We start from the raw sequence: 27381 nt of genomic DNA, 5'->3' as shown, positions 1-27381 counted from the left end.
CAGCTTCTTAAGGCACCTCACAGTCCCAGTGTTTCTGATCAGTGCAATTTTTTTTTTCTGGACAAAAAAAAGTCCAGGCGTCCAGGCAAGATCTTTTGACTCCTGTCTACCACTTCCAGAGCCAGCTACACTATCAATGAGCTACCTCTAAAGCGACCTGCAATACTATGCTCATTCATATCTGGCCACTTCTTATAGTGAAATTATCATCAGAGGCTGATATTTATGGTTCTAAAAGGCACTTAAAATGTAAATTGCAAATGCACCTGGTTGAAATCCTTGCAGTCAGTTTAAGCGTTTGGCTGGGATGCACTTAAATGTTCACCAACCCACCAGAGTCTATCTAGTGTCTGCATCGCACCTGCCTGCAGGAGTCATGAAGCACATTGCCCTCTGTGGGCTGGAGGTATGAATCCTTACATGGCTTTTACACGTACAAAGGTTTTGTACAAGCTACATTGTTGTTGGCTGGACACTGTCCTTGTATTAAAGGTGCCTCATATTCCAAGCTGGTTTGTGTTAAAGATACGCAAGGGGTTATGTCGGGTTGTTTTGGATGCGTCAGCCCGTTCTCTGGACTGGTTTTCACTCCCTCCAACTCCAGAGGAGATGTCTCATGTAAGTCCACATCTACTGGAGCCTTGGATTTCCTCCTGCGGCGGATGACCACAACAGTAGCTACGATGGCAGCAACCATCACCACCGCCACAGCTACTACAATGGGTATGAGAGAGGAAGAAGGTTCGATCCCGTCAACGCTGGGCTCGTGGGAGGAGGGCGGGATCCCTGCTGTGCGAGCCTCCATGCAGGCACTAACTGAGACATGGACTGGCTCTCCCAGAGAGCTAGCACATACCGAATAGGTGCTATTTGGCTGTAGCCCTCTAAGCGTGTACTCGGGGTAAGTTGGAGGCACATTCAGCTGTAGTGGTCGGCGGTCGGGGCCTGACAAGTTTCGGTAAGTCAGGCGAATTCCACGGATGTGTGGTCTTGTGTGGATGTAACGGTGAAGGTCTAATGAAATGGAAGTGCTGGTTATGTGAATAGAGCTGATTGTGTTTGGCTGGACTGTAGCAATGGTCTCGATAGAAACTCTAGGTGAAGGCGGGGGAAGCAGAGCTTCGTTTTTGATCTCACAGTAGAGTCCTGACATTGAAGGCGGGCACAGGCAAACCACCCCATTTGAGTCAAATATGCATGTTCCCCCATTTAGACAGATACTGGGGGGGCACATAATGTCCTCTTCTTCAGAATCTTCTATGATTCTTCTGGGCAAGGCAGTGGTCTGAGAAAGAGGGAAGCTGTCTATGTCTGCTGACGGCATCTCACTTGGTGGTGCCGGGGGAATGGCGCGTGTTGTCCTTACTGGAGTTGTGGAGTTTGTGGGCTTGCTTGTAGTACTACTTGTCCCTGCGCTTGTTAACTCAATGGTTGTTGTGGGACAGCCAAAATCTTTATGCTCCAACTTTGCCAAAACCTTTCCCGAGTTTATTAGCGGAAAGTGGCAACGAGTCTCCTCCATCCTCAACAGCTCTACTTTTGAATCCTTTAGCCATACTGGGAACCAGGCCAGTGGGCAGAGGCAGTTAAAGGGGTTTTCAGCTGCGGTGAGCTTCTCAAGTTTGGGGAAAAAGTTGAAGAAGCCCTCGGGGAAGCCTTGCAAATAAAGGTTACTCAAGTCAAGCTCTTGCAAGTTAACCATATTTTGGAAGTCGTCTTGTTTTAGGGATCCCAAGGGATTCCCGGTTAAATTGAGATACCGTAGGCCTCCCATTGCCTTCAGTGTAGGTTGTATCTCTGCAAGCAGGTTCTGTGAAACATCCAGAACATGTAGGTGCGCCAGGCTCCTTAGCAGGTCCTCGTCCAGACTGGTCAGCTTCAGTCCAGCTATTTTAAGAGACTCAAGGTGTGGTGTCTGTAAATCCTCAGGTCCAAGGGGTGGGATACTATTATAACTAAGGTCCAAGTGGAGCAGTCTGGGCAGTCGCAGAGCTGGCAACACACTAATCTTATTGCCCTGAAGCTTCAGCTCCAGTAGGTTCTCCAGTCCCTCAAAAGCAGCTGGGTGAATGCTTTGGATGAGGTTGCTGTAAAGATACAGCCTTTCCAGGTTGACCAGTCCAGTGAAACTGTCTTTGGAAATTTGAGTAATGCGGTTTGAGGAGAGATCCAGGTTGTGTAGAGAGGAGAGGGGGCTGAACACCCTATCAGGGATTTCACTGAGGGCATTCTGACTCAAGTCCAGCATTCCAAGCTCGCTAAGCTCTACAAAGTCCTGCTGTTGCAAGGTATTGATGTTGTTCTGAAAGACATAGAGGTTCTTTGTGGAGGACGGGAGGCCACGAGGCATGTAGATCAAGTGCTGCTGGACACAGAAGATGGAGCTACCGGGGACGCAAGTGCAGTTTAGAGGACATCTGCTGCTCAGAGATCCACACAGTAAGTGAAACAAAATGAGATGAGACAGGGGAGATAATGGCCGCATTGTCGGTCAGCGTCTGGCCTTTGTGATTGAAACCTGGAATAGACAAAAAGAGAAACCCAATGTTAAAACTAAAATCTTTTTACTGTATGAAAAAACACTAAACACTGTACTGTTTTCACATTGTTGGGCCTTTCACCCGGGTGCCCGTTCCTGCTCCTGGAGGGTCACTGTCCTGCAAAGTTGAGCTCCAACCCTAATTAAACACACCTGAAACATCTAACCAAAGTTTTCACAACCTCTAAGGCAAACTTTCAATCTGGTGTGTTGGAGCAGTTTGAAGCGAAGCACTGCAGGATGTGGAGTAGGATTGGACATCCCATGGCAGTTCATTGTAATATTAATACATTTCATTGTCTTTTTAAGACATTTTTGTTTGCTTCTGTCTGCTATACCATGTTGGTTCTTTTGTTGGGGCTGTATAAAATTACAAATTCTGGTCCTCAAGCAAAACCAGTTTTTAACAATTGCTTTGCATGACTTATACAAACAGAAACAGGCATTTTTTTTAAGCTTTTGTCATGTCTTTGAAACTTCATCCCTACACAAAGGGCACAGTAATGTTGACTAACTAATTGTTGTGATGACCAGAATTGATCCAATCAAACTTTGATAATTAGTTTGCACAATAATTGCAGGTAAGACAAAACAAGTTGGCCTAAAATGGCTGTGGCAGAAATCACCCATTAACTACATTACTGTATTGCTCATTAATAACTGGAAATATTCGGTAAACATGTTCTGAATGAGTCAGAATGCCCACTAGTGCCTTCTCAGTAAAAATAAATAAATGGGTACATGACTTCCCTGATGATTTATGCACTATAATGGAACCTTGTTTCGTGGTCTGGCTGATGAACTTTTATCGTTATTTTCTGAGATCATCCTACAATGGCTGTGGTATATGGCCCAGTTGACTGAATGTCTGTTGACCCGCCTTGCATTTAGTTTCACTCTTTCCACTGTTTGCTTAATGAGTTCATCCCAGAGAGTTTAGACCTCATCCCAGAATGTGTCCTTAGAGCAGCCCACCCAGTTTCTCAACTCTTCACTGACACAAGTAAGAATGCCTAAATAAAAGTGGCTATTTAAAAGTGAAAAATCATTACTTTCTAAGATGGCAGAAGGCCTTGTAGTGATATTAATCAATAAAACTCCTTGTGTAATTTTTTCTAATTGTTCAGTAATCTCTCAGATGTCTTTGATTTGGTGAACAAAGGGCTAACTAAGCCACCCATCTTCTCCTCTGCAGATGTAACAATGTGTATGTTTGTGAGTACAAAGAATAGTTTACTGTTCCAACAAGAGTCCTGATCGCTAAAAGGCCAGCCTATTGAGGGAGATGTACAACCATTCATTTGGCAGGTACACTCACTCTTTTTATCCCCCCCCCGGTGTCCGAGTTCCCTTTCGTGAGCCTCTTTTTCTCGCATCAACCATTTGTCTTTTTTTCTCTGCCCCTTTTTTCCCTTCTTCCCCTTGAAGGACAATGTCTTAGCTATTAGAAAGGCTTGTGACTATATTTGCTCATAGTCTTGTGATTTATATGTTTGTTTTAATCTGATCTGATAATGTTTTCGCCGAAGAAGACCGTTTGACTCAGTTGCGTTGGAACATGATCTCTACTTATTAGCTGGTTCAAGCTATAATCATTGGCTGGTCTACCAGGCATCACTTTCCAAACATCAGCTTTCAGTAGCTGGTAAATTATACAGCATCTACCAGTAAAATGTCAACTGGGACCAGCTAGACATCATGTTTCTAAAAGTGAACACCTACTTGTGTACACGCCTTGTGTTTAGATGATGTGACATTCAAATTGGCTTAATTTGTTGAGTCATAATTATTCCACCATTTCATCTTAGTCTGATAATCCTTCCCTTTCCGTCTTATTTGACGTATATTTAGTTTGACATTTTACCAACTGAGTTTTAGCTGTAGTTTTTCCACATATTTTGTGTGTATAGCTTTGTTTTTTGTCTCTCCCTCTTGCTTAAACACTGTGTTTGGACTCTCTGTAGGTTGCTTGACTTTTGACAAACTAGAGCTATTTCATTAAAGTGTGTTGATGCCTTTCATTTTGCCCTCCTTCCATTCTCCTTTTTTTTTTTTTTCTCTGGCATATGCACAATCCCACCGGCACGGCAGGAATTTTGCAATAACCCTAAAAATCCATCTTCATCACAGGGAGCTATGGGCCTTCTGGAGGGTTTGACATTTCTCTCTCTCACTCTCGCTTTATTTCTTTCAGGGTTCATGCACTTGTCTGCCAAACTTCTGTCACAACTGATTGCGTGAAAACAGGTTTGACAAGGGTGGCATGAGGAGCAGAAGGAGGTCACAGGTGAAGCAGAGCTGAATGCCACCAAAACACCTTTTGTTCCCTTTGCTCACACCAAAGTGATTAAATCGTAATCATTGATTAATAATAATTGCCTATAATTTACAGCATGCTATTTATTAAGGGAGCGTTGGGGATGTGCAGTTCACCCACAAATTAAAATTCTGTCATCAGAATTTTTCCTTCACTTTTCTTTACACAAATGAAGAAATGTTGAAAATAGTCAATGGACTTTTGAATTGCATTGTACAGAGAAAACATTTCAAACATTCTTGATGACACGAGGGTCCGTACATGATATCTGGACTTTCATTTTTGGGTTAACTATCTCTTTAACAAAGTCGTTCTGATTATGACACTTTTTTTAATCCCACACGCAAGGCATGCTTACACACACACACACACACACCCAAAAATGAACACTCAGGTATTACTCCAACACACACAGGCACACACTCCCTCTGGGTTTGGCTCAGCTTCATTTTATTTATAAGGCATGATTGATGAATAAATGCCAAGCCAAATGAGAAACTAAAAACACATCCATTTGCATTATTATTAGATTTCTCATTACTTTTGACAAGTATGAATTTTTTTTAAAAATATTAGTCCGCGATGAAAGTGGAGAGACACAATGTGAGACACCTCGAATGACCTCGTTTACACAGGTTTTGTTTTTCACTAAATCTTTTTTACCCTGTTTCCTTCCTTTAAAAACTTCTTTTGAATGGCAAAATTCTCAATAAATACAGCCGAAACGGAAAGCTTTGCCTAAATCCTGCATAGAGACTCAGAAAGTTCAGTACTATGTGCGTGTGTGTGTGTGTGTGTAGCGTAATTTGTTAATATAATCAGGAGGAGGGACCAGAGACAGTGAAAGACAGTTATTGGGGAACTAACTAAAATAAGTGGTGCTACTATCTAGAATTGAGAAGTGTGACTCATGGTCTTTTTAGAAATACATTTTAAATATTTTGATATATACTGCTGTTCATCAGGGGTTTTTTTTTTTTTGTTTTTTTTTTTTTTTTGATAGGCTAGTTCATTTATATCAATACAAGTAATAAAAGTACTAAAACCCTCTTTGATTAACACAGGAAAATAGTAATCGATAGTTGTGTTTTCAAAGATATTGCCCCTTTTTAAAAACCAAATAGTTCAGTTTACTTAATTTTATTATGCAAACTCGTTGCCTTGATTTCATTAAGTAAGCATAACTTAATTGCGTCAAGTTATTCTTACTTAATGCATTTAAGTTTAGTCAACTTAATTCTGTCTGTGATCTTTGCGGCATGAATAAATTACTTGCTTTGTTTGTCTATTTTTGGCTTTATTTTACCATAACAATTTTATTTGCTATCGGTTATACTTATAAGAGACCGAAAAAAAAATTGTAACGGTCAATTAATTAAATCATTAAAAAAAATTGGGGAGGGGTGCTCAAACCAAATGGTACCAGTATCTTTACAAGCTTGTTCTGAGTAAGGAAGGCATAGCATGCAAACTGTACTAAGAAATTTTAAGTAAGTTCAACAAATTATTGGACATTAAGACAACAAAAAAGTAATTACAATGTTGTGTAGAGAAATATTTATGTTAATAGATATTTAGCTACAAAGGCTACATTTAGCTACAGTTTTTGTTTGCTTGTAGTCTAGCTAACTATTCTTGTTACTTAATTATATACATGCTACTGCTAAAAATATTTAGATACAGCTTTTGCTTATAGCTTTTGATAATAGCTTACAGTGTAGCTAATTATTTCAGTTATTAGTTGAAGTTGTAATAGTTTTGTTAATAGTGTAGTAGGTAACCAGTGTTGGGAGTAACGCATTACAAAAGTAATACATTACAGTAACATATTACTTTTTGCTGTAACGCAGTAGTGTAAGGCATTACTAATCAATTTTCAGTAATATTTTACTCGTTACATATTCAGTGAGGCTTGTAATACAGTTGTATTACAGTGTATTGTCTGCTTTTACTTCTTAAAGGCAACAGACTATGTGAAAGTTTTTTAAAGTAGTCTTTTAGTGCCAGTTCAGAGCGGTCGCGTCTGTAACATTGTTTTTTCCTCATAAATGCGAACACGAAAACTAAAATGCCAACCCTTCCTCATCCGATTTGCGCAGTGTAATTAACAGAATTACAAAAAATGTATTTTGCCTCCTATTTTTTTGTCACGCATGAATTTGTGTCTTTTCCCTAATATTAAAAATAAAACATAGACTGATATTTGTCTAATGTCTGGAGTCCTTTAACCCTTTGATGCACAACATGGGTCTAAATAGACCCGACTCAGTTTTCATTTTCTATATCTTTGCAAGAAATTAATTTCATCATTCAGTATTCCAGGTATTCCTCAATTAACTTGTTTTTGATCATCACAAAGCCTTATTTTTATTTTTCCTTTCTTACTTTTTGAATAAAAATAGTTTTTGTATAGCAACCCCTCTAATGCGCAACATGGGTCTAAAAAGACCCGTATTCATTTCCTATGGTATTTCAGTGATGGCTGAGTGTTTTCTTTGCTGAATCTTTAAAATATATGTATTTTATCATTTGTTATTCCAGGTATTCATTAAATATCTTGTTTTTGATTTCCACAAATCATTGGGTTTATGTTTCCTTTCTTACTTTATAAACAAACACAGTTTTTGTATTTCTACATCAATTTTACATACATGGGTCTAAAAAGACCCGTATTCATTTCCTATGGTATTTCAGTGATGGCTGAGTGTTTCTTTGCTGAATCTTTAAAATATATGTTTTTTTTTATCATTTCTTATTCCAGGTATTCATTAAATATCTTGTTTTTGATTTCCACAACTCATTATGTTTATGTTTCCTTTCTTACTTTATAAACAAACACAGTTTTTGTATTTCTACATCAATTTTACATACATGGGTCTAAAATGACCCATATTCATTTGCTTTATTTCAGTGATGTCTGAGTGTTTCTTTGCTGAATCTTTAATTTAAAATATGTTTTTTAATCATTTCTTGCAGGTATTCATTAAATATCTTGTTTTTAATTTCCACAAATCATTTTGTTAGGTTTTTTTTTTTTTTTTCTACATCAATTTTACATACATGGGTCAAAAATTATTATTAATCTTATTTTATTTTAACCACATACTTTTTTTATATATTGTAAAAGATTACAACATAATATCTCAATATTAGGCTATGGCTACCTTGACCTTGTAAACCTAGTGAGAAATTACTTGTGAGAAGGAGAAACATGTCCAATACTATTAGCTAGCTAGCTGTTGACATATTCTAGCTAGCTAATGTTAACTATACACAAAAAATATTGTTTTTTAAAGCTTATTTACATTTAGTAGGCCTAACAGTTCATAATCATTCATATGCTGAAATGATTCTTATACTGAAATCATTCTATGATTGAAATGATGCCCAGCTTTGCTAAAGACAGAAAAGTCAGCAGCTGGTGTTCCCAGAGCACCAGGCCTGTGTACAAGGAGCACAAACATGTAGTTGTCATTTGTGAGGCATGTAAGCACTAAGATGGCAATTTGAGATGCCGCTGTACCAGTGTGATTTTATTTTTTCTGTTTTCTTTTCTTTTCTTTGATCACATTCACCACAATTCAATACAGTTACACTACACCACAGTTCAATTTCAGTGTTATCAGTTATCAGTTATCTGTGATATGTGAATGCTATGCGAGACAAAGTGGCAAATAAACATTTCAAGTGTTAAATGTGTTGTCTAAATTACGTCTATGATTAATTTAACAAAATGTTGTCTTTATTCTTTTGTTTTATTATGCTTGATAAGTACATTTGATATAGTAACACAAAACCTAGAAAAAAAATGAAAAAAAAATATTTTTGGTAATTGAAAAAAATATTTTTTTAATATTTATAAATCATGAAATTTATAGATAATGGAATATTAAATGCTTAAATAAATTGATCTCAAAAGATAAAAAGAAAAGAAAAGTCCAGCCATGCATTAAATACCATAGGAAATGAATACGGGTCTTTTTAGACCCATGTATGTAAAATTGATGTAGAAATACAAAAACTGTGTTTGTTTATAAAGTAAGAAAGGAAACATAAACCCAATGATTTGTGGAAATCAAAAAAAAGATATTTAATGAAAATCTGGCATAACAAATGATAAAATACATATATTTTAAAGATTAGCAAAGAAAACACTCAGCCATCACTGAAATACCATAGGAAATGAATACGGGTCTTTTTAGACCCATGTTGCGCATTAGAAGGGGTATCCATAGCTTGCGCATCAAAGGGTTAAGGAAGTAGCCTATATACGTTTCAATACATGAATTTTCTGAGAATTTTTATTTCAAGTTTTGACTGCAAATGTCATGTCCATAATGCTGGACTTCCCCAATTTTAAATAATTTATCCTCAACTAGTTTTGTGGTGTAGGTCTACGTATTTTATAATGTTAACTTCAAATAATACTAATAGCCTAATTTAAAGATAAGGCAGCATTGGATCTGGACGGTAAGGAGAATAACGCTGGAGTTGGAAGAGGCGTGTCGCGATTCTGTAGGTTCGTGGATGTGGCGAATCGCGATTTCGGTTTCATATTGCATATCGTTACAGCCCAAAAGTTAAGTTCTACTTAGTTATTTTGGTGAAAGTAACTCAAAAGTAATACATGAGTAATGAAACGCATTACAATTCTGGGACAGTAATATTGTAAGGTAATGAATTACTTTTAAATTACAGTAACAAGTAATCCCTAATGTATTACAGTTTGGAAGTAACTTGCACAACACTGTAGGTAACTGCTTACTGTTAGTAGTTTTCAGTGTAATCAACTACTTATTCTTAGTAGTTTGTAGCTTAGCTAACAGCTAATTTGAAGTATAGCCAACTAATTGTTAGCTTAGCTTAGCTAATTACTACTTTTTTTGTGTAGCACTATGTTTGCAAGTGTAGCTTAGTAGTATTTTTCTAAATAGTAGCTTGACCTTTGTAGTTGACCTATTTTAAAAGAGCTTTTAGCTTAAAAAGCTACAGTTTCAATATTTGTGAAACAGACGTAGTTTAGTACAGACAGGGGTGTAAGTGTGTGTTTCTTTGAATAACAACATTGCTGTCTTGAAATTACTCACTGCCACGCACACATATTGACACACACAGATAAATACACATTTCCGTCAGCAACTCCTGAGTACAGCTGGATTGTGTTACCCAGAATGCATTGGGCCGGTCTCTCCGGGTGACAGCGAGATCCCATTAAGTAACTGTTTTGTGATTAGGGTAGGGGGAGGATTTCAGAGAGGAAGCCAAAAGAGAAACAGGCATCTGCACTTAAATGTGGATTCAATGTGGAGTGCGTACATGCCCGTAAGCGACTGTTTGTGTTTACGCATGCTTGAATCAAGCTCATGAGCATGTGGCAGATTTAAAATATGAAACAGATTACTGTGGTAATCTGGGTAACTGTGATTCACCTCATGCTTCACTTCCACCACAACAGAAGCTTCTAAAACAGAGCCAGACCCAATTCAACTAGCACTAAAATCACAAATAAGATTATCTTCATTGTTTCTCCCTTGGACATCAGTGCGATTAAATGAGCAAATGGGGACTTTTGCTTGTTTCCATTTTTTTATGAAAATTTCACCTCGCCAACAATATCCCTGTGCTCTGATTTATCATGATTTCTGCAGAGATCTCAATATGAGTATTTCTATCCAGTTCTTCCGAGATTAAATTATCAGAACTCCGCTATTCACATTCGTGCTACATGCTATACACTTACTCTATGTACAATTTTCAGCATTTTCAACAATATTTTCTGGTATTATATCCATTGGTAATAGATTATTGGCACAACATATCTGTAATAAAAATGGAAGTTGCTGAAATCCGGAAAGAAACTGTGACTGTTATTTTCCTGCATTATAAATTACAGTGTTTGTGAATGCAATCATGTGAATCGCTTCTGAAAGAGACTTAAACCAAATCAACAGACTTTGACTCATTTAAGAACAAACAAACCCAATATTTGAGATTCTGTGTCATAAAATGGGTCCACTGGTTATTCCAGTTATCCAATCACATCCACCGTTGAGGCAAAGCCATGATTTATTCGGAAAATGTATTTCCATTGTAGTTTATGCGCATATAATTATAATTGCCTCAATTGAGCACGTAGTTTTTTTTTTTATACGCATTTTTAGAATTGCATGCACACTTTTAAAATATTGAAGAAAAAAAAAAGAACGCCAAAGAAGTCATAAATCAATATGCTTAAATGTGGTTTCCAAAGAATCAACCCAAATACAGGTATGTTCCTTAAGGAGTAGTTCACTTTTAAAAAAACTTTTGCAGATAATTTACTCACCCCCATGTCATCCAAGATGTCCATGTCTTTCTTTCTTCAGTCGAAAAGAAATTGAGGTTTTTGATGAAAACATTCCAGAATTTTCTCCATATAATGGACTTCATTGGGAACCAAACCGTTCAAGGTCCAAATGAGAGTTTCAGTGCAGCTTCAAAGGGCTTTAAACAATTCCAGACGATATAAATGAACGAGTTTGAACAGGAGAGTCACAAACGCTCATCACAGAACAGAGCAAGGCGACCATTTGAGCTTATAAAACTTAAACTTTTTTATTTATTTTTGAAATGAGCGATCGTTTCGCTTGATAAGACCCTTATTCGTCGTCTGGAATCGTTTAAAGCCATTTGAAGCTACACCGAAACTCTCATTTGGACCTTGAACCGTTTGGTTCCCAATGAAGTGCATTATATGGAGAAAATCCTGGAATGTTTTCATCAAAAACCTTAATTTCTTTTCGACTGAATAAAGAAAGACATGGACATCTTGGATGACATGGGGGTGAGTAAATTATCAGCAAAAGTTTGTTTGTTTTTTAAAGTCGACTACTCCTTTAAAAAGACGAGGGTTAGAAGAGGTAAAACTTAAACTTCTACAAAAAAATAAATGAATAAAACCAATAAAGATCCTTCAATTTCAAATGCAGTGTATCTGATCAATGTTACAATGACAAGAACCCAAAGTTCATGTTTGAATTTCTTTGAAGTATTATTAACCATAATTAGGTCCTCCAGACAAACACACTCTCAAAAAAAGGCACAAAAAAGTGTCGAGTTGCAATAAAGTTATAACGTCCTCCCCCAGCTTTGCCCAGGGGCTCAGGCAGTTCAAGTTACAATCTACTCGGTGTGTATGTGCACACCTGCTACAGCCATGCACATCAGTGGAGACACCATATCTGTGTGAAACATGAGAAACTTAACAAAAGTAGACCATGCCTCCGACACACGCCAGCCTGTCATATACTGTTACAAAGGCTATCTATCTATCTATCTATCTATCTATCTATCTATCTATCTATCTATCTATCTATCTATCTATCTATCTATCTATCTATCTATCTATCTATCTATCTATCTATCTATCTATCTATCTATCTATCTATCTATCTATCTCTGTCTATCCATCCAAGATGTAAAAACTATGCGTGGTCAACTTTAGCATTTCTGGTACGAGAAGTATTTTACCATGGGTGTGTTTAAAACAGACATCATTTTGGTGTTCTTAGCATCCTTTTGTGCTGCACATATTTTTCTGAAGTTTGAAAGAAGAGTGTGTTTGTGACCGGATTAGCCATTATGCTTCTGCTATGACTAGCATGTTGTCAAGTGGCATAATCTGCAGCCATGGCATTGTGTGTGCATGATTCATACTCGCATTTGAAGTGCATTCGATTACCAAAAAATACAATTGTCCAATAAAAAAAATATGTAGACATCCATAAAACGAGATGAAGTGAATTCCAATACGTTAAAATGTGGCATATTAGATAAATAAATGTATTTGCATATCAATTAATGTCAAAAGCAAACCTTATCTCAAGCCCGTATTCTCTTACCAGTGAGCAAAGTAATTTCAGAAATGGCGAGGTCCATAAAACTTAGCACGACGAGAATCCAGTCGACCTTTGACTTCAACTGTCAATTCTATGTTAACTGACAGTGTTTATATGTGGTGAAGAGCGGAGTATTTACGTCTAGTGTAGACGAAAAACTGAAGGTAGCAGCTCCGGTGGACAACAGTGACTGATGTAAAAAAGCTCATATCTCCGACGCCATAAACGTTACACACTGTAGGCGCGTTTGCTCTCGCTCACTGTATGACGCGACCAAGTCTGGTTCCGTTCACACAGCGCGGGTTTTCTGAGAATGCAGTAGTAGTGAGTTCTGAAAATGTACGGGTGTGAGATCGGTTATATATGGTTGTCAGTAAATGAACGACTGTAACTGTGTGTGAACGTAACCGTATTAAAGGGATAGTTCACTTGGAAATTAATTTTTGATATGTTTTAGCTTACCCCAAGATGTAGGTGTCTTTGTTTCCACAGTATTTTCAATTTTGATATTTTTAGGTCAAACCGTTCGTGTCTGTCAGTCATATAATGGAGGTCTATGGTCACCACCCCAAAGAGCATGCACAGACAAGTCCAAATTAAACATGATTGAATGACTCATAAATGTAAGTACACACTGATGGCCTAAGACACGAAACGAGCGGTTTGTGTGAGAAAACGAACAGTATTTATATTGTTTTTACCTCTTGCACAGTCACGTCCAAGTACTCTGAGGGCGAGGGCGCTTCTGTCTGCGCAAGTGCCGGAAAGCCCCGGAAATGATCAGAACAGATCTAAACAGATTTAGATATACAGGAAATCGCAATGGAAGACGATTTCGATATATAAACAGACAACGTTGATTTTATTTTATTTTTTTTCACAACCACGCAAGAGATCACTTCCGGGGCACTTCAGCCACTTGGATGTGGCTGTGGTTACAGGAGGTGAAAACAATATAAATACTGTTCGTTTTCTCACACAAACCGCTCGTTTCGTGTCTTAGGCCATCAATGTGTACTTACATTTACGAGTCATTAAATCATGTTTAATTTGGACTTGTCTGTGCACGCTCTTTGAGGTGGTGACCATATACCTCCATTATATGACTGACAGACAAAAAACGGTTTGACCTAAAAATGTCAAAATTGAAAATACTGTGGAAACAAAGACACCTACATCTTGGATGCCCTTGAGGTAAGCTAAAACATATCAAAAATTAATTTCAAAATGAACTATCCCTTTAAGGACTCGAATACAGAACAGACAACCATATCCTGCTGCTATGTGAACGTGACCTTAGAATTCTCGCTAATATTGTACCAATAAAATGTGCAATTAATCATTTATCTGTTTACTATATAGGGGAAACTGCACTTGGATTATTTTGTGATTAATGAAGAGAGAGGCAAAGAACAGTTTGTTCTTGTCTGTACATGTCTCTTTCCGTCTCTGCAGGTTTAGTTGGTTCAGGACAGGTTCCTAGTATTTTATGCTATGCTTTTTGGCTTACTTTCAGACTGAATCGGTGTGTAATAGAGTGAAACACAACAGCTTTCATGTATTCAAAAGAAAAACAAACGCACGCACACCATATGCACGCATTTATCTGTCTAAGGTGAACAGTCATACACCTGTTGAAGCAGCAAGTTATTCAAGTTAGCACGTTCTTTTGTTATTTGTTGTGCTACGTAACACATAATGGGTGTCAAAAAATTGGAAAACGTTGTTGGCCTGATGCCATAGATCTTAATTCCATGACTCGTATGGAGGTATACAGATTTTAGGCGTAAGTGTCAGTGTTTAAAACTGGTTTGCAGTCAAAAATAATCACACGTTTACTCGCATTGCATAACAACAAACAAAAAGTGGTGATTGGAAAACCATACCATATTGTGCTACCCTACATCAAATTAATTTAAATCTGAATATGAATCGAACGTGAATTGAATTGAACCCATGGAGAGAAAAACGAAAAGAAATGAGAGTAAACCATAAAAAACAACTGCATGAAAATCATTTCAGTTTGAATATGAAACTGTCAATGAGAAGCGAACTGAACTGAATTAATCGACGTGAAAAATTGCATGAAAATAATTAAATTGAACGTGAGAGAAAAACGTAAATAAGTACATTTGAATTCATTCTAATTTGCATAAGAATTAAGTGTGAACGTGAATTGAACTGAGCTGGACAGAGAAAAACTAAATGAGATTGGAGTAAATCATAAAAAAAAATTTTGCATGGAAATCATTCATTTGAATGTCAGTGAGAAGTGAATTGAACTGAATTAAGTGATAAAAATTACAGCATAAAAAAACAAGTAAATTACATTAATTTGAATTGGCTTCATGCACAGCTCCACTACTTCCTGAACTTCAGCCAGCTCCTCGTTTCCTGTCTGCCATTATTGGACAAACTGATTAATCCAGGTGTGCCTGACCTCATAATCAGGCACACCTGAATTAATCAAGTTTGTCCAATAATGGCAGACAGGAGCCAATGCGCTGGCTGAAGTTAAGAAAGCCAATTGGATCTGAACATAAATTGAATTGAGCAATTGGGAGAGAGAACATTTTCGATGAGCAAAATCAAAATTAAAGTGTTGTAATTTTAATATAATGTACGTAAATGGCAAGTGGATTGAAGTGGAAAGTGGATTCACACCAAGAACAATATATATATATTTTAAGGTTATTTTACTATTTTACCTGTTCAATTAAAGGTTTTTTGGAGAAGCAAAAAAAAAAAAAAAAAAGAAAACCTTTATTTTTATGAGGGAATTTATTATTATTTTTTAACCTGAATTAAATGGAGAAAAAAAAAAGCAAATTAGTCACGCAAATGAAGTTCATTTGAATTAATCTGAAATAAATGTGCATGAAGTTTAAAGTGACTAAATTGAGTGGAGCGCAAGAGAGAGAGAACTCGCGGCTGGGACGTGCTGGAACAACTCGCCCCGCCGCCCCCTTCTTGCCCCGCAGGGGGTGTCCTGTCTTCTGACCAGCTGTGTCAGCTTGAGTGTTTTCTGTATCAGGAACTCTCGAGTCTTCAGTCTGTCAGACCAGACCAAATCAAAGCACATTTTTCACAATTTCTTGGCCATTAATCAAATAATCACATTTGTGATACTGAGCATGTGATCTCCTTTGTTGAAAAGGTCAGATATTCATGCATCTCAAGCGAGGAAGTCTTTAAAACAGACAAAAACCGTGTGTTTCAAAAAATCCTGAATAATGTCGCGGATCTATTTGCAACCAACAGCCCATTAAAACAAATAAACGAATGCCGGTTCACCTCCAGTGATGACGAGGTATGCTGGAACAAGGCCAAATCGGTTTCTTTCCCTGCCTGTCCCGGCCTGTTTGTACCACGGTGACATTGAGGCCCTCTTGGAGTACGTTTACCTCCTCTGAATGACGTAGCTCTTGCTTGTAATGTGTAGACATGGTTTAAGCGTGGCTGAAGTAACTAAATACTAGGGAAGTTCTCCATCAATCTCCAGCATACTACTTTGTTTGTGTATCGTTGCAGCTCACTGAAAAGCAATGAAAGACAGTGTGCACAATGTGTGTGTGTGTTTTAGAGGGTTATCTGATCCCATCCTGGCAGTCTGCTGATGAATTGTGTCACTGATTGATTTAAAGTGTGCGCAGCCAGAATTAATGAATTAGTGACCTCAGTGTAACTCTCAAGTTGCTTCTGACTTTGCTGTATGAATATGTACACTGATTAACCAATCATCATAACAGATGTCATGTACATCTTAATGGGATAGTTCACCCTAAAATTAGCATTCTGTCATTTATTCAATCTAAAAAAAGTAGTTCTGTCAAACGATTAAAATATTTAATCGCGATTAATGTCATAGTTAACTCTCGATTAATCGCACATTTTTATCTATTCTAAATGTCTCTTGATTTCTTTTTGTCCCGTTATTTTTTTTTCTCTCATTTTAATGCTTATCAACATGGAAAAGTGTATCGGCTTGCTTTGTGCAAATGTTTTTTTATTGAACAACATTAGCATATATTGTATTCAAATTCACACTAGAATTCTCACTTGGAGCAAATAATCTCTCAATGTAACACGGTTCATCAATAAAAGGGTGAAAGAAATACTGACGGGGTCCTGATATTGACAAGGGGGCGGAGAATTCGTATCATCTGTGTGTGTGTGTGTGTGTGCGCGTGCTTGGCTATCATCAAGCGGTATTTCACACTGGACGTGCTGTGATGATGATAGCTCAGTTCACAACGACAAAACACACAGATCACTTTGGTCTTGTCAGTGGAATTTGGCAAATTTTAAAAGTAAAATTTCCATTCAGAATCTTATTGGCATCCATTTCGTCGTCTCGCGCTCGTCATCCACTCAAAACGTAACGTTGACGAAAATGGACGAAATGACGACATTTAAAGCTAAAAACAGCCAGTTTATTTTAAGTGGAAACCGATATACAGTGTTTGTATACACAAACGAAGTCTCTTATGCTCACAAAGGCTGCATTTATTTGATTAAAAAAAAAACACTATTTAAAATAAATATCTTAGCATCATTATTCCAGTCTTCAGTGTTGCATGATCCTTCAGAGATCATTCTAATAAACTGATTTGTGGCTCAAGAAACATTTCTGTTGATTATCAGTGTTGATCAAGTTCATCTTAAATATTAAACTGGAAACCGTAATAGATTTTGTTTTCAGGATTCTTTTATGAAAAGTAGTAGTTCAAATAGAAGTCCAAAAGAACAGTATTTATTTGTAATAGAAATATTTTGTAATGTAATAAGTGATCAATTTAATGCAACAAATCTTACACTGACGTTTTGAACGTGATAATAAGAGAATAACTGTAGGTTAATGGCCTTTAAAACATCCATTTTTCTGACCTGTCAGTGACAGTGTGTTACAGCCTTAATATAACTCATGTATCAGCCAAAGTAATCAGAGAAGCAGATCCCTCTGATCAAACACTGCTCTCCTGAGCGCCTGCGTTTGAAGGAAGGTAGACGGATGTTTGCTGTTCTTGACTTGTGAAAAACTGAACACCACCCAACAGACGCAGCCAAAGGACACAACTCTGTGAGCTGTAAATGATATTTGCTTGAAGACATTCAAGTTACAGCTCACATTCAGAAAAAGAAATTGTCTCTTAGTGATTTCCTTATATGCAGTTTGTCTCCTTAAAGTGGAAGAGTATGGTTTTCCCTCAAAAAAAAGCTAAATAATGATTGTTTCCAAACAGGTTTCCTGAACAATCTACAGTATATCTACGTTTCTATTGGCTGGATAAACGGATAGCCCCACCTCAAACTCACACTATTGGTTGAGCTAGATATGTGTTGCTGGACAGGATGTGAAAAAAAAAAAAAAAGAGTAATGTTTAGAAAGCGCTAGTTTTTATACTTTTCAGGGGGATTCAACCAACGAATGCCTCATGCATAGTTGTAAGCTAGGATGGAAGTTTTATGTTATTATATATTAGTGTAGCGTGCAATCTCCATGCTTATTTCTAACATTTTCTGATTTATTGTTTTGATTTACATGCGTGTTTATATTTCTTTGTTGCTCTTGGCATTGGTTCTTGTCTTCTCTGTGCTCGTGATCATTCAAACAGCAGGGTTGCAATCTAAACTGTGTTTTTACAAGTGGACACCACAAAAGAACATATACATAAAATAAACCCTAAAAGCCATAACATGAGATAATACAGTATTTGAGCTTTTCTTCACCAGCCTTCCTTATCTCTTGTCAGCAGTTTTGGGTGAAGCTATTTTGAAACTACACAGCTCATAAATTCAAAGTAGTTAAACTACACTCAAGCTACTCTTGTTTAAATAGTAGGGTTACGTTTTATTTTAAGGTGACGTAGTTGCATTGTACTTACTCAAATAAGTAATATTAACTACATGTACTTAGTATAGAGTTATGGTTAGGGTTTGGTTTAAGGAGTTACTTGTAATTATGCATGATTTACTGTTATTTCAATAGTAAGTTCATGTAGTAAGTAATGTGTACGTCACCTTAAAATAAAGTGTTAAAAGTAGTTAGCTACAGTAGCATTGAAGTACTTTTGGAATTACTTAAGGGGGCAGAATCTTTCAAAATAAAATGATCTGATAATATAATTTATAATATTTATATGTATTACGTTCAGGCATCCAAATAAAAAATATGAATTATTAAATATTACGGCTGTCGCATCCAAAATAAAAGTTTGTGTTTACATAATATACTGTATGTGGGTGCACGGTGTATAATTATTTTATATATAAATGCACACATACTTGTATATATTTAAGAAATATTTTCATGTATATACTGCATAGATTTATATTTATAATTTATATTATATATATAAATATTTTATAAATAAATAAATAAATAAATATATACTGTACCTGCATGTGTGTGTATTTATATACTTATATATTATGTAAACACAAACTTTTATTTTGGATGCGATTAATCGTTTGACAGCCCTATTAAATATCAAACTTTAGTATTTTAAATAAACTTAAATTAGATGCATACAAAAAAAAAAACAGAATACCTCAAAAACATAGTAATGAACAGCCACATTTAACTGAATATTTTAGCATAATGCCTTTCTGAAAAAAGGTAGTTGGGTTAGGAGCACTGTTAGTTATTGAAGAAAACGTCGTCCTGAAGAAAAAGTCAATCCTAAAAAAGATTAACATTTTTTTTCCTTCAGATTATGGAGACCATGGAGATTCTCTCCCATATGGATTCTAACATGGACATTTAAACATTCCTGAACTGGATGTTAATATATAATTATATTTTTCATTCTTGTTGCTGGTTGTGTTCCACAAAAATGAATCATCCTACAGTTGTAATCAAAATTATTCAACCCCCATTGCAGGTTTATTGGAAAAATGTACATACTTCCAGCTGTTTTCAATAAACAAATCAAACAGAAGTAATTTAAATAGCTCAACACAAATGTTTCAAGTGGTTTCCACAAATTCAACTGAAAATACAACTAGGCTATGTTTACACGGAAACGATTCTGAAGAGAAAACGCAAAAGTGGTGTTGCGTTATCACTTTTTATTCTGCGTTTAGACGAGCGTTTTGGGTGTGAAATCTGTGTGCACATGGTGACGCAAAATTCTGTGAAATTCAATGTAGTATGCACTCAAAGCGGCTAAGAGTGCATACTACAACACCACCAAATCCACACGCCTGCGTACAACCTTCACTATCAAGCAGACCTTTGCGTTTTTACCGTTTACACGGGAACGCGGCGGGGGAGCGTTTTAAAGATTTCCTCTCTGGAGGGTGGTTTCACTTTTTTGCGTTTTTAAGCCCCAAAAACGCCGTCGCCGTGTAAACGAAAGGCACATCCGATAAAATATTTTTACATTTTCACCTGCGAGAGTTCTCGTGTAAACAGGGACTTCTACACTCTCAAATTATTCAAAACCTTGAAAAGAATCCCACAGCTGGTTGCTTGTTGTCTCAAGCAGCCCTGTATCAAGGGCTTCATTAGTTGCACCAGGTGTGCTTGAGCTAGAACACATGAAATATCTGAACTGACTAGGTTTGTTTAGTGTCACGTTTGACTGCATGTTAGAAATAAGTCAAAAGAATGGTCCAGAAAGTTATGAGAGGATATCATTGCCCTTCACAAACAACGAACATGGACAAGGAACTGAGGTTTCAGCTGCACAGTAAGAGCTTGAATAATTTCGATTACAACTGTAATTTTTATATTCGTAAAGAATCTGCAAACATACATAAATATTTAAAAATTTGCCAAATTTGTTTAAATCAATAGCCGAAAGTATAATAAAACCATCAAAATACGTGATAAAAGAACATAAGGTGCAGAAAATATCGAACCTCTGAATGACAGGTGTTTAAATTGTTCTAAGCTCACTGACACTGACTCTGTTTCATGTTATTCCATTGTGTTAACTTTAATGCTCCTCTATTGCAATCCTTTGTTTAGCCAACACTTCAAGGAGGAAGAAACCAAACGAAAATCAAATCCCATGTTTTAGAAAAATAGCTCATGCGTTGGCAGTTGCTACTACAACAGATTTCAGAGTGATTTTGAGTGATCAGTATAATCCAAACAACAAGCAAACCATTTCTAGTGTTTCCATCTGACCTTTAACAACAGGCAGAGTCGTAGTCAAGACACAAAAGCCCAAATCTTTACAATCAAAGTGCTTCTCTAACTAAATAATCTTCAGATGTCAGACACTTGACTCTACCTCTCAGCCCATAAGGCTGATCTTCACTCAGCATCTGCACACACTTATTCCTGCTCACTGTGTCTTAACGTCCATCATGCAGTTATTAACTGTGACTGGGAAGCTCTTTCTGAGATACTCCCCATTTAGTTGTCATGGTGGCATGACCCGAGCACTTATTAGCTGACCCTTGGGATTAGACCAAGCCTGGGGGGGGGGGGGGGGGTGTTTTGGGGGGTTAAGCCTTCACCTCCGAATGCCCACTCTAACGTCCCACTAGTCCCTTTAATTAAATTGCTGAGACACCGCGTCAGGAATGTTTGCTTGTGCTTTTTGCTGCATCTCTGTCTTTGCTTTTCTCATACGCTCGTCCCTTCTTTCGTAGCCAAAGTGCCCCCTCCGTATTTACCTCTCCTGAACGATGACTGGCAGACTTCCAACTAATCTCAACCTCTGACCAAAACAAAGTGAAAAGAATGTGTTAACATGCTTACTACAGATATTATCTCAAACTATATAAGGAATGCGGCCCACATTACTAATGACGGGTCGGGCTTAACTCGCAGCTGGGTTCTTGGTCTGCTCTGACATCATTCATAAACAATATTTTACAAAACAAACTTGGGTTTGCTGCTCAAAGGGTCAGTTGCAGAAAGAATATGTGGTTGTGCAATCTGTTAAACTATTAAAAACTTCATCACTATCAACAATAAAGGTTCTTTAGAGTAAGGCTGCAACAAACGATTATTTTGATAATCGATTATTCTAACGATTATTAGAACGATTAATCGCTAATCTAACGATTATTGGAACTGGTCAATCGACTAATCGTCGATTATCTTGATAATCGATTGATTTAACGATTATTAGAACGTTTAATCGACTAATCGTCGATCATTTTGATAATCGGTTAATCTAATGATTATTAGAACGATTAATCGACTAATCGTCGACCATTTTGTTACCGGTTAATCTAAAGATTGCTAGAACGATTAAACGACTAATCGTCGATTTATTTTGATAATCGATTAATCTGATGATTAATAATGATTATTAGAACGCTTAATCGACTAATCGTCGATTATTTTGTTAACGATTAATCTGAAGATTGTTAGAACGATTAATCGACTAATTGTCGATTATTTTGATAATCGATTAATCTAATGATTATTAGAAAGTTTAATCGACTAATCGTCGATTATTTTGCCGGCTAATCATTAAGTTTGGAATGATTATTCAGCTTTTTCAATTAGTTAAAACATTGAGTTATACATTCTGTATATAAAAAAAAGAAAATCAGTTCAGCTTTTGAAATAGATGTTTTAATGAACTTAGAGCCAACTAAACAGGTCATTCTCTTTAACTGAAATCACATACAAATGCTCTCTAAGCATTGTTTAAAAGGACCACTGCTTTTCTTGGAACTGACACAAAAATGGTAAAATATGAATCTGCAATCCATTGTTATAAATATAAAATTATTACAATCTTTAAGGTACCCCAAATTGTTGTTCTATGGTATCGCTACCTTATTTGTTAAGAGTGTATTCTAAAACCTGAATAACTTCACAGATGCTACACCACCTCATATTTTGTTGTGACAATCTAGTGGATATTTAAAGGTTGTGACCATTTTAACATCTCTCTCAGACCTCTAACCAACCACTGCGCAAAGGAAAGAGGCGTACGGCTGAGGAGGATTTGCAAACCTATTCAGAATCACTAAAATGAATGGCCAAAATCTCAGCATGTCACTCAACCCTTGATCCAAAGTACTTCTTAATAGAGTCCTCCACAAAAAGCTTTCTCCTCAACTTGTGAGATTTCTTTGAAGCAATGAAAACAATGGGTTTAAAAGGTGGAATAACTGGGCACAATCTTCTTTCCATCCTGTGCAACTAAACTAATTACAACGCATTCGTTTAGATGCCAGCAGCTTGGGTGAGGAAGGGGATGGAGGTTTAATGACATTGCAGGGACAATATTAGGAGCTTGATTTAAAAAGGCTTCACATTGACAGCATGTTTATCACAAGCGAGTTACCATAATTTAGCAATAATGTTGATGTACAAATGATTTAATTTTTTTATATATACAAACCCTCTTATATAATATATTTTATATTAATCCTATACAATAGTGGTGCAAACTACATCAACTTGCATTAATAACAAAAAAGGCAGGTGGCCTAAAGTAATATCTGTCAATAGTTTTCAAGATTGTGCTAGTGATTTTTGTCTTGGGTAATAAGTGTGTGTGCGTGTGCGTGTGTGTGTGTGTGTGTGTGTGTGTGTGTGTGTGTGTGTGTGTGTGTGTGTGTGTGTGTGTGTGTGTGTGTGTGTGTGTGTGTGAGATATATAGATTTGTTTAAAAACTATCACTAGCACTTTGTTTTGTAGATGAAACGACCGATAAGTCATAGGCCTACTGAATGAAATCTCCTCAGGTGAAAGCCACAGACTTTTAATCTACCTTTGTGGTTAAAAGCACACTGTGTTTTTTTTTTTTTTTTGACATGTATATGGGTAAAAAAAAAACAACAACTTTAAAACCATAAGGGATATCAGCCCCAGCAAAACCCACCACCATATTCGCACAGATAATGTAAAATAAAACAATATCTACAACTAATAATATAATAACCTATACAAGAATACTGTAAGATCCACATCCTAATATGAAACCTAATATTCACTCGCTAATGATATTGCATTCGTTATGTTTTGTTTATGTCGTATCTATTGCCGCGAGATAATGAAATGAATAGAATAATATTCACAACCAATCATCATCGACTTGCACGATGGTATATTGAGTTGCCAGTAAAAAACTCATAATGCTTTATTGAACGCTCACGAAACCATCAAAAACACTGGTGGATTAAAGTTCAGACATTTTTACAAGTTCACTGGCAAAATTGTTTCCCTAACAAAAGGAAACAAAAGTTCCAGAAATAAAATTAATTCCTAATTATTCATTTACTTGTCTAGACATAGGCTATGTAACATTTTCAGTGCTGGTTTTCAATCTACAAATACTTATTCCACTGCTTACCTGTAAAACTTCGAAAAGTGAAGCACGCGTGTGTAGTTTTATCCACAAGACACCGCGGAATGAAGCTCAACACTCTTGTATGGTCATGCCCTTGAGCAGGAATAATTTCTCCCGAAGGCAAGCTTTGACACACAACATATGCAGCGATCCGTGCAGGTTGCGTCCAGCCAGACGTCTGTCTGAACTTTAGGAACACGGTGGTGTTTTTACTGAATGGCAGGAGCGCAACACCTCCAGAGTTTTAGGAAGGAGGAGCAAGAGCAAAACTCTTCAGGCTTGACACAACTCTCCGTCGCCGGGCTGTGGCAATAAGGAGTATTTAGGCTATATACCGACTACGTAGGCTAACTCCACAACAAATGTAGTATAATGCAGTTGTGCCGTACAGTTTGTATTGGAATATTAGACTATTAAATACAAAATGCCATCGTAGTTTTTGAGTTTAGTCACCAAAAGTGAAAATTATCCCATTATTTACTCACCCCAAAACATATGACTTTCTTCTTCCACCCAAACACATTTATATTAAAAAATATCCTGGCTAAGCGAGTGAATAGTAGGCTACCTGAGATTTTGAAGATTCAAAAAGTGCATCAATCCATCTTTCATAAAAGTAATCCATTTGCGGCTCCAGGGGATTAATGATGGCCTTCTGAAGCAAAGTGATGTGTTTTTGGTGGAAAAATATCCGAATTTACAACTTTATAAACTGTCTATAATCAGCTGCGTTTCCATTACCCTTCAATTTGCGCAAATTGAAATTGCGAAATGAAAATATATGTACGGTGGCCCAGTAGTGCACAACACAACGAAATTCAAAAAGCAAACATAAGTTCACAACACAACGGAAACAAGCCACAACACAACGAAATATCCACAACACAACGAAATAGCCACAACACAACGGAAATGCTCCCGACCACCAGGGGGCAGTGCCGGCACTGAAAATAGATTTCCTCAAGCGTCGAATCAGGACTTGATCGGGACACACGTCTGTGTAAGTTATCTTAATATGTCTATTTGATTTTTAAATGAACATATACTTTATCAGAACGTTTTAATATCCTGATCATCTTAAATTATCGATTCATGAACCGAGTATATAACGTTACGTTAGATAAACTCATTTTTAGTTAACTTTTTAGCTCTGTTTTTGTGTTGTGAACACTTGATTAACGTTAGCTGAACTGTTATCATTTCTACTATTGTCCTAGGCTGGGATGTTTTGTCCATTTTGTGGAAACGATCTGAGAACGGTTACAGCCTTTTGCAGCTCGTGTGGCTCTAATCTCCAGTTTTTGTCAAATGAAGTTGAACGTGGTATGTAAGTTATGCGTTTAGTCTGCCTTAAAACCTTAAGTTACTGTTATTTGAGCACAATGTTTAAGTTTATTAACTAAATTCTGAGTCAGATGTTTCTACCAAGTTAAAGTTGTTACTTAATAATACCTTTATTATTATTATATTTGTTTATGGTTAGAGTCATCAGTCCCTGTTTGTGAGGATGATCTTCTTCGAAAGTACTTCAGAGATGGACACACTTACAGTGTCATATTGGATTTCTTGGAATTGAAGCACAACATTAAAATGAGCCTTCGTACCCTGAAAAAAAAATTGAACAGACTGTCTTTGTACAAACGAAGAAACTACTCGCCTTTGGACACTGTCCGGACAGCTATTGTTGGCGAGTTGAATGGTTCTGGACAGCATTATGGTTACCGCACAATGTGCCAGACCCTGCGTCAAAAACACAATCTTACAGTGAGAAGGCAAGATGTAATGCTTATGCTAAAAGACCTTGATCCATTAGGCATTGAACAACGCTCAAGAAGAAGATTTGTGAGAAGAGTTTATCATTCTTTGGGGCCAAATCATGCCTGGCACATTGATGGCTATGACAAATTAAAACCATATGGTTTAGCTATAAGTGGCTGCATTGATGGTTACTCACGCAAAGTAATGTGGTTAAACTGTGGAGCTAGCAATAACAACCCAGACATTATAGCTGCTTATTACCTACAGTGTGCTACACAATTTGGAGTCATACCAAAGCTTCTTCGCACAGACTGCGGCACTGAAAATGGAACTATGGCTGCAATCCACTGTTCTCTGAGATCAGTCCACACAGATGACCTTGCAGGGGCTTCAAGCCATATGTATGGCTCATCAACCACAAACCAACGAATTGAAAGCTGGTGGTCATACTTCAGAAAACAAAGGTATAACAGTCATGATATTTAGGGGTTTTATTTAATATATTTTCTTGCTAAATTTTAGTTTGAATTTAATGTGCAGTTACACGTTAGAAAAAAGCTTATAAAATTAATGCCCAGCTTCACAGACGAGGCTTGTCCTAGACTAAAATGCAAGTTTTAGCCGTTTTAAATAAGAGCCACTTTCACTGACGAATCTTAAAAAATTGTTAGTGCCATTGTTGTCTCAAAATGTCTCAGTCATTTTTTTTTCTCTGGGACATGTTTATAAAAGCTACTTAAATGCCGTACTAAAGCCTAATCCTGGCGCATTCTAAGGCCTGTCTGTGAAAACGAGCCTAAACGTCTAAAAAGGATGTTGGTATTGTGGTTTTATTTCATAGGTCTCAGTTCTGGATGGATCTGCTGAATGACTTGAAAGAGAGACAACTCTTTAATGGCAGTCATGAGCACATATGCTTGGTACGTTATGTGTTTTTAAGTGTGCTACAGATGGACCTTGATGAATGCAAAGAAATCTGGAACACTCACACGATTAGGGCAGTTAAACAGTCTCGCTGTCCTTCTGGTAAACCAGATGCAATTTACGCTCTTCCACACAGGTCAGTATATGACTATATTAAATATTTCACTTATTTGCATTTTTTTAATATAATTTTTAAAATGATATTTAACACAACTACAAACTCACCAATGTTTTTACAAAGCCGTGTGGCTTACTTCCATATAACAAAAAATGTGATATGATACACAATATTAGTTTCACTCACTAATAAATTGAAAAGAGATTCTGGCTAACATTATATTCCACAAAAGAAAGTCATTCAACTTTGGATTGACAAGGTTTTATTTTAATTAAAAATTAACCTTTATCACTGTACTTTTATTTTTCACACATAACTTTTTCCTCTTTTACTTAAAGGTTTAATGGGAGAGAATGTGGATTTCGTGTCTCAGAGGAAGACTTGAACCAGTTTTTCATTGAATCTACTCTCAGTACATGTGGAGATGAACAGCTTCAGGCAAACTTTGAAGAACTGTGCACTCGAAGTAATTTGACTACACCTCACACCTGGGAGACTGCTGTGGAGAACTATATAACTTTGAAAAACATGGCCCACATTTAAAGGGTTAGTTCACCCATAAATTAAAATTCTGT

At 36.8% G+C, this 27381-nt stretch overlaps 2 protein-coding genes and 1 long non-coding RNA gene across 4 annotated transcripts in view; 2 read left to right on the top strand and 1 right to left on the bottom strand.

Annotated features, from left to right (window-relative positions):
- LOC148995820 (uncharacterized) overlaps nucleotides 1-27381 on the top strand; it is an 88074-nt gene that overhangs the window by 43131 nt on the left and 17562 nt on the right. The window lies entirely within an intron of this gene.
- Nucleotides 292-24172, bottom strand: vasna (vasorin a). Its single transcript, XM_039694890.2, has 2 exons — nucleotides 24010-24172; nucleotides 292-2518 (listed from the first exon to the last, which is right to left on the bottom strand). The coding sequence occupies exon 2, from the start codon at nucleotides 2483-2485 to the stop codon at nucleotides 428-430; it is 2058 nt and encodes a 685-aa protein (XP_039550824.2). The 5' UTR covers nucleotides 2486-2518; nucleotides 24010-24172; the 3' UTR covers nucleotides 292-427.
- On the top strand, nucleotides 24806-27349 carry LOC120490606 (uncharacterized). 2 transcript variants are annotated; one of them, XM_039687908.2, is made up of 5 exons: nucleotides 24806-25006; nucleotides 25224-25329; nucleotides 25490-26228; nucleotides 26606-26824; nucleotides 27145-27349. In XM_039687908.2, exons 2-5 carry the CDS (start codon nucleotides 25230-25232, stop codon nucleotides 27347-27349), a joined length of 1263 nt encoding a protein of 420 aa, XP_039543842.1. In that variant the 5' UTR covers nucleotides 24806-25006; nucleotides 25224-25229. The 2 variants fall into 2 exon arrangements, with proteins under 2 accessions (XP_039543842.1, XP_039543843.1); XM_039687909.2 differs by having other exon boundaries at nucleotides 25224-25333.

The sequence above is a fragment of the Pimephales promelas genome, chromosome 2 (genome assembly GCF_988280905.1).
Source record: "Pimephales promelas chromosome 2, fPimPro1.hap1.1, whole genome shotgun sequence".
In the NCBI taxonomy this organism is placed as follows: Eukaryota; Metazoa; Chordata; class Actinopteri; order Cypriniformes; family Leuciscidae; genus Pimephales; species Pimephales promelas.
This window is presented reverse-complemented; position numbering and strand designations above follow the sequence as displayed.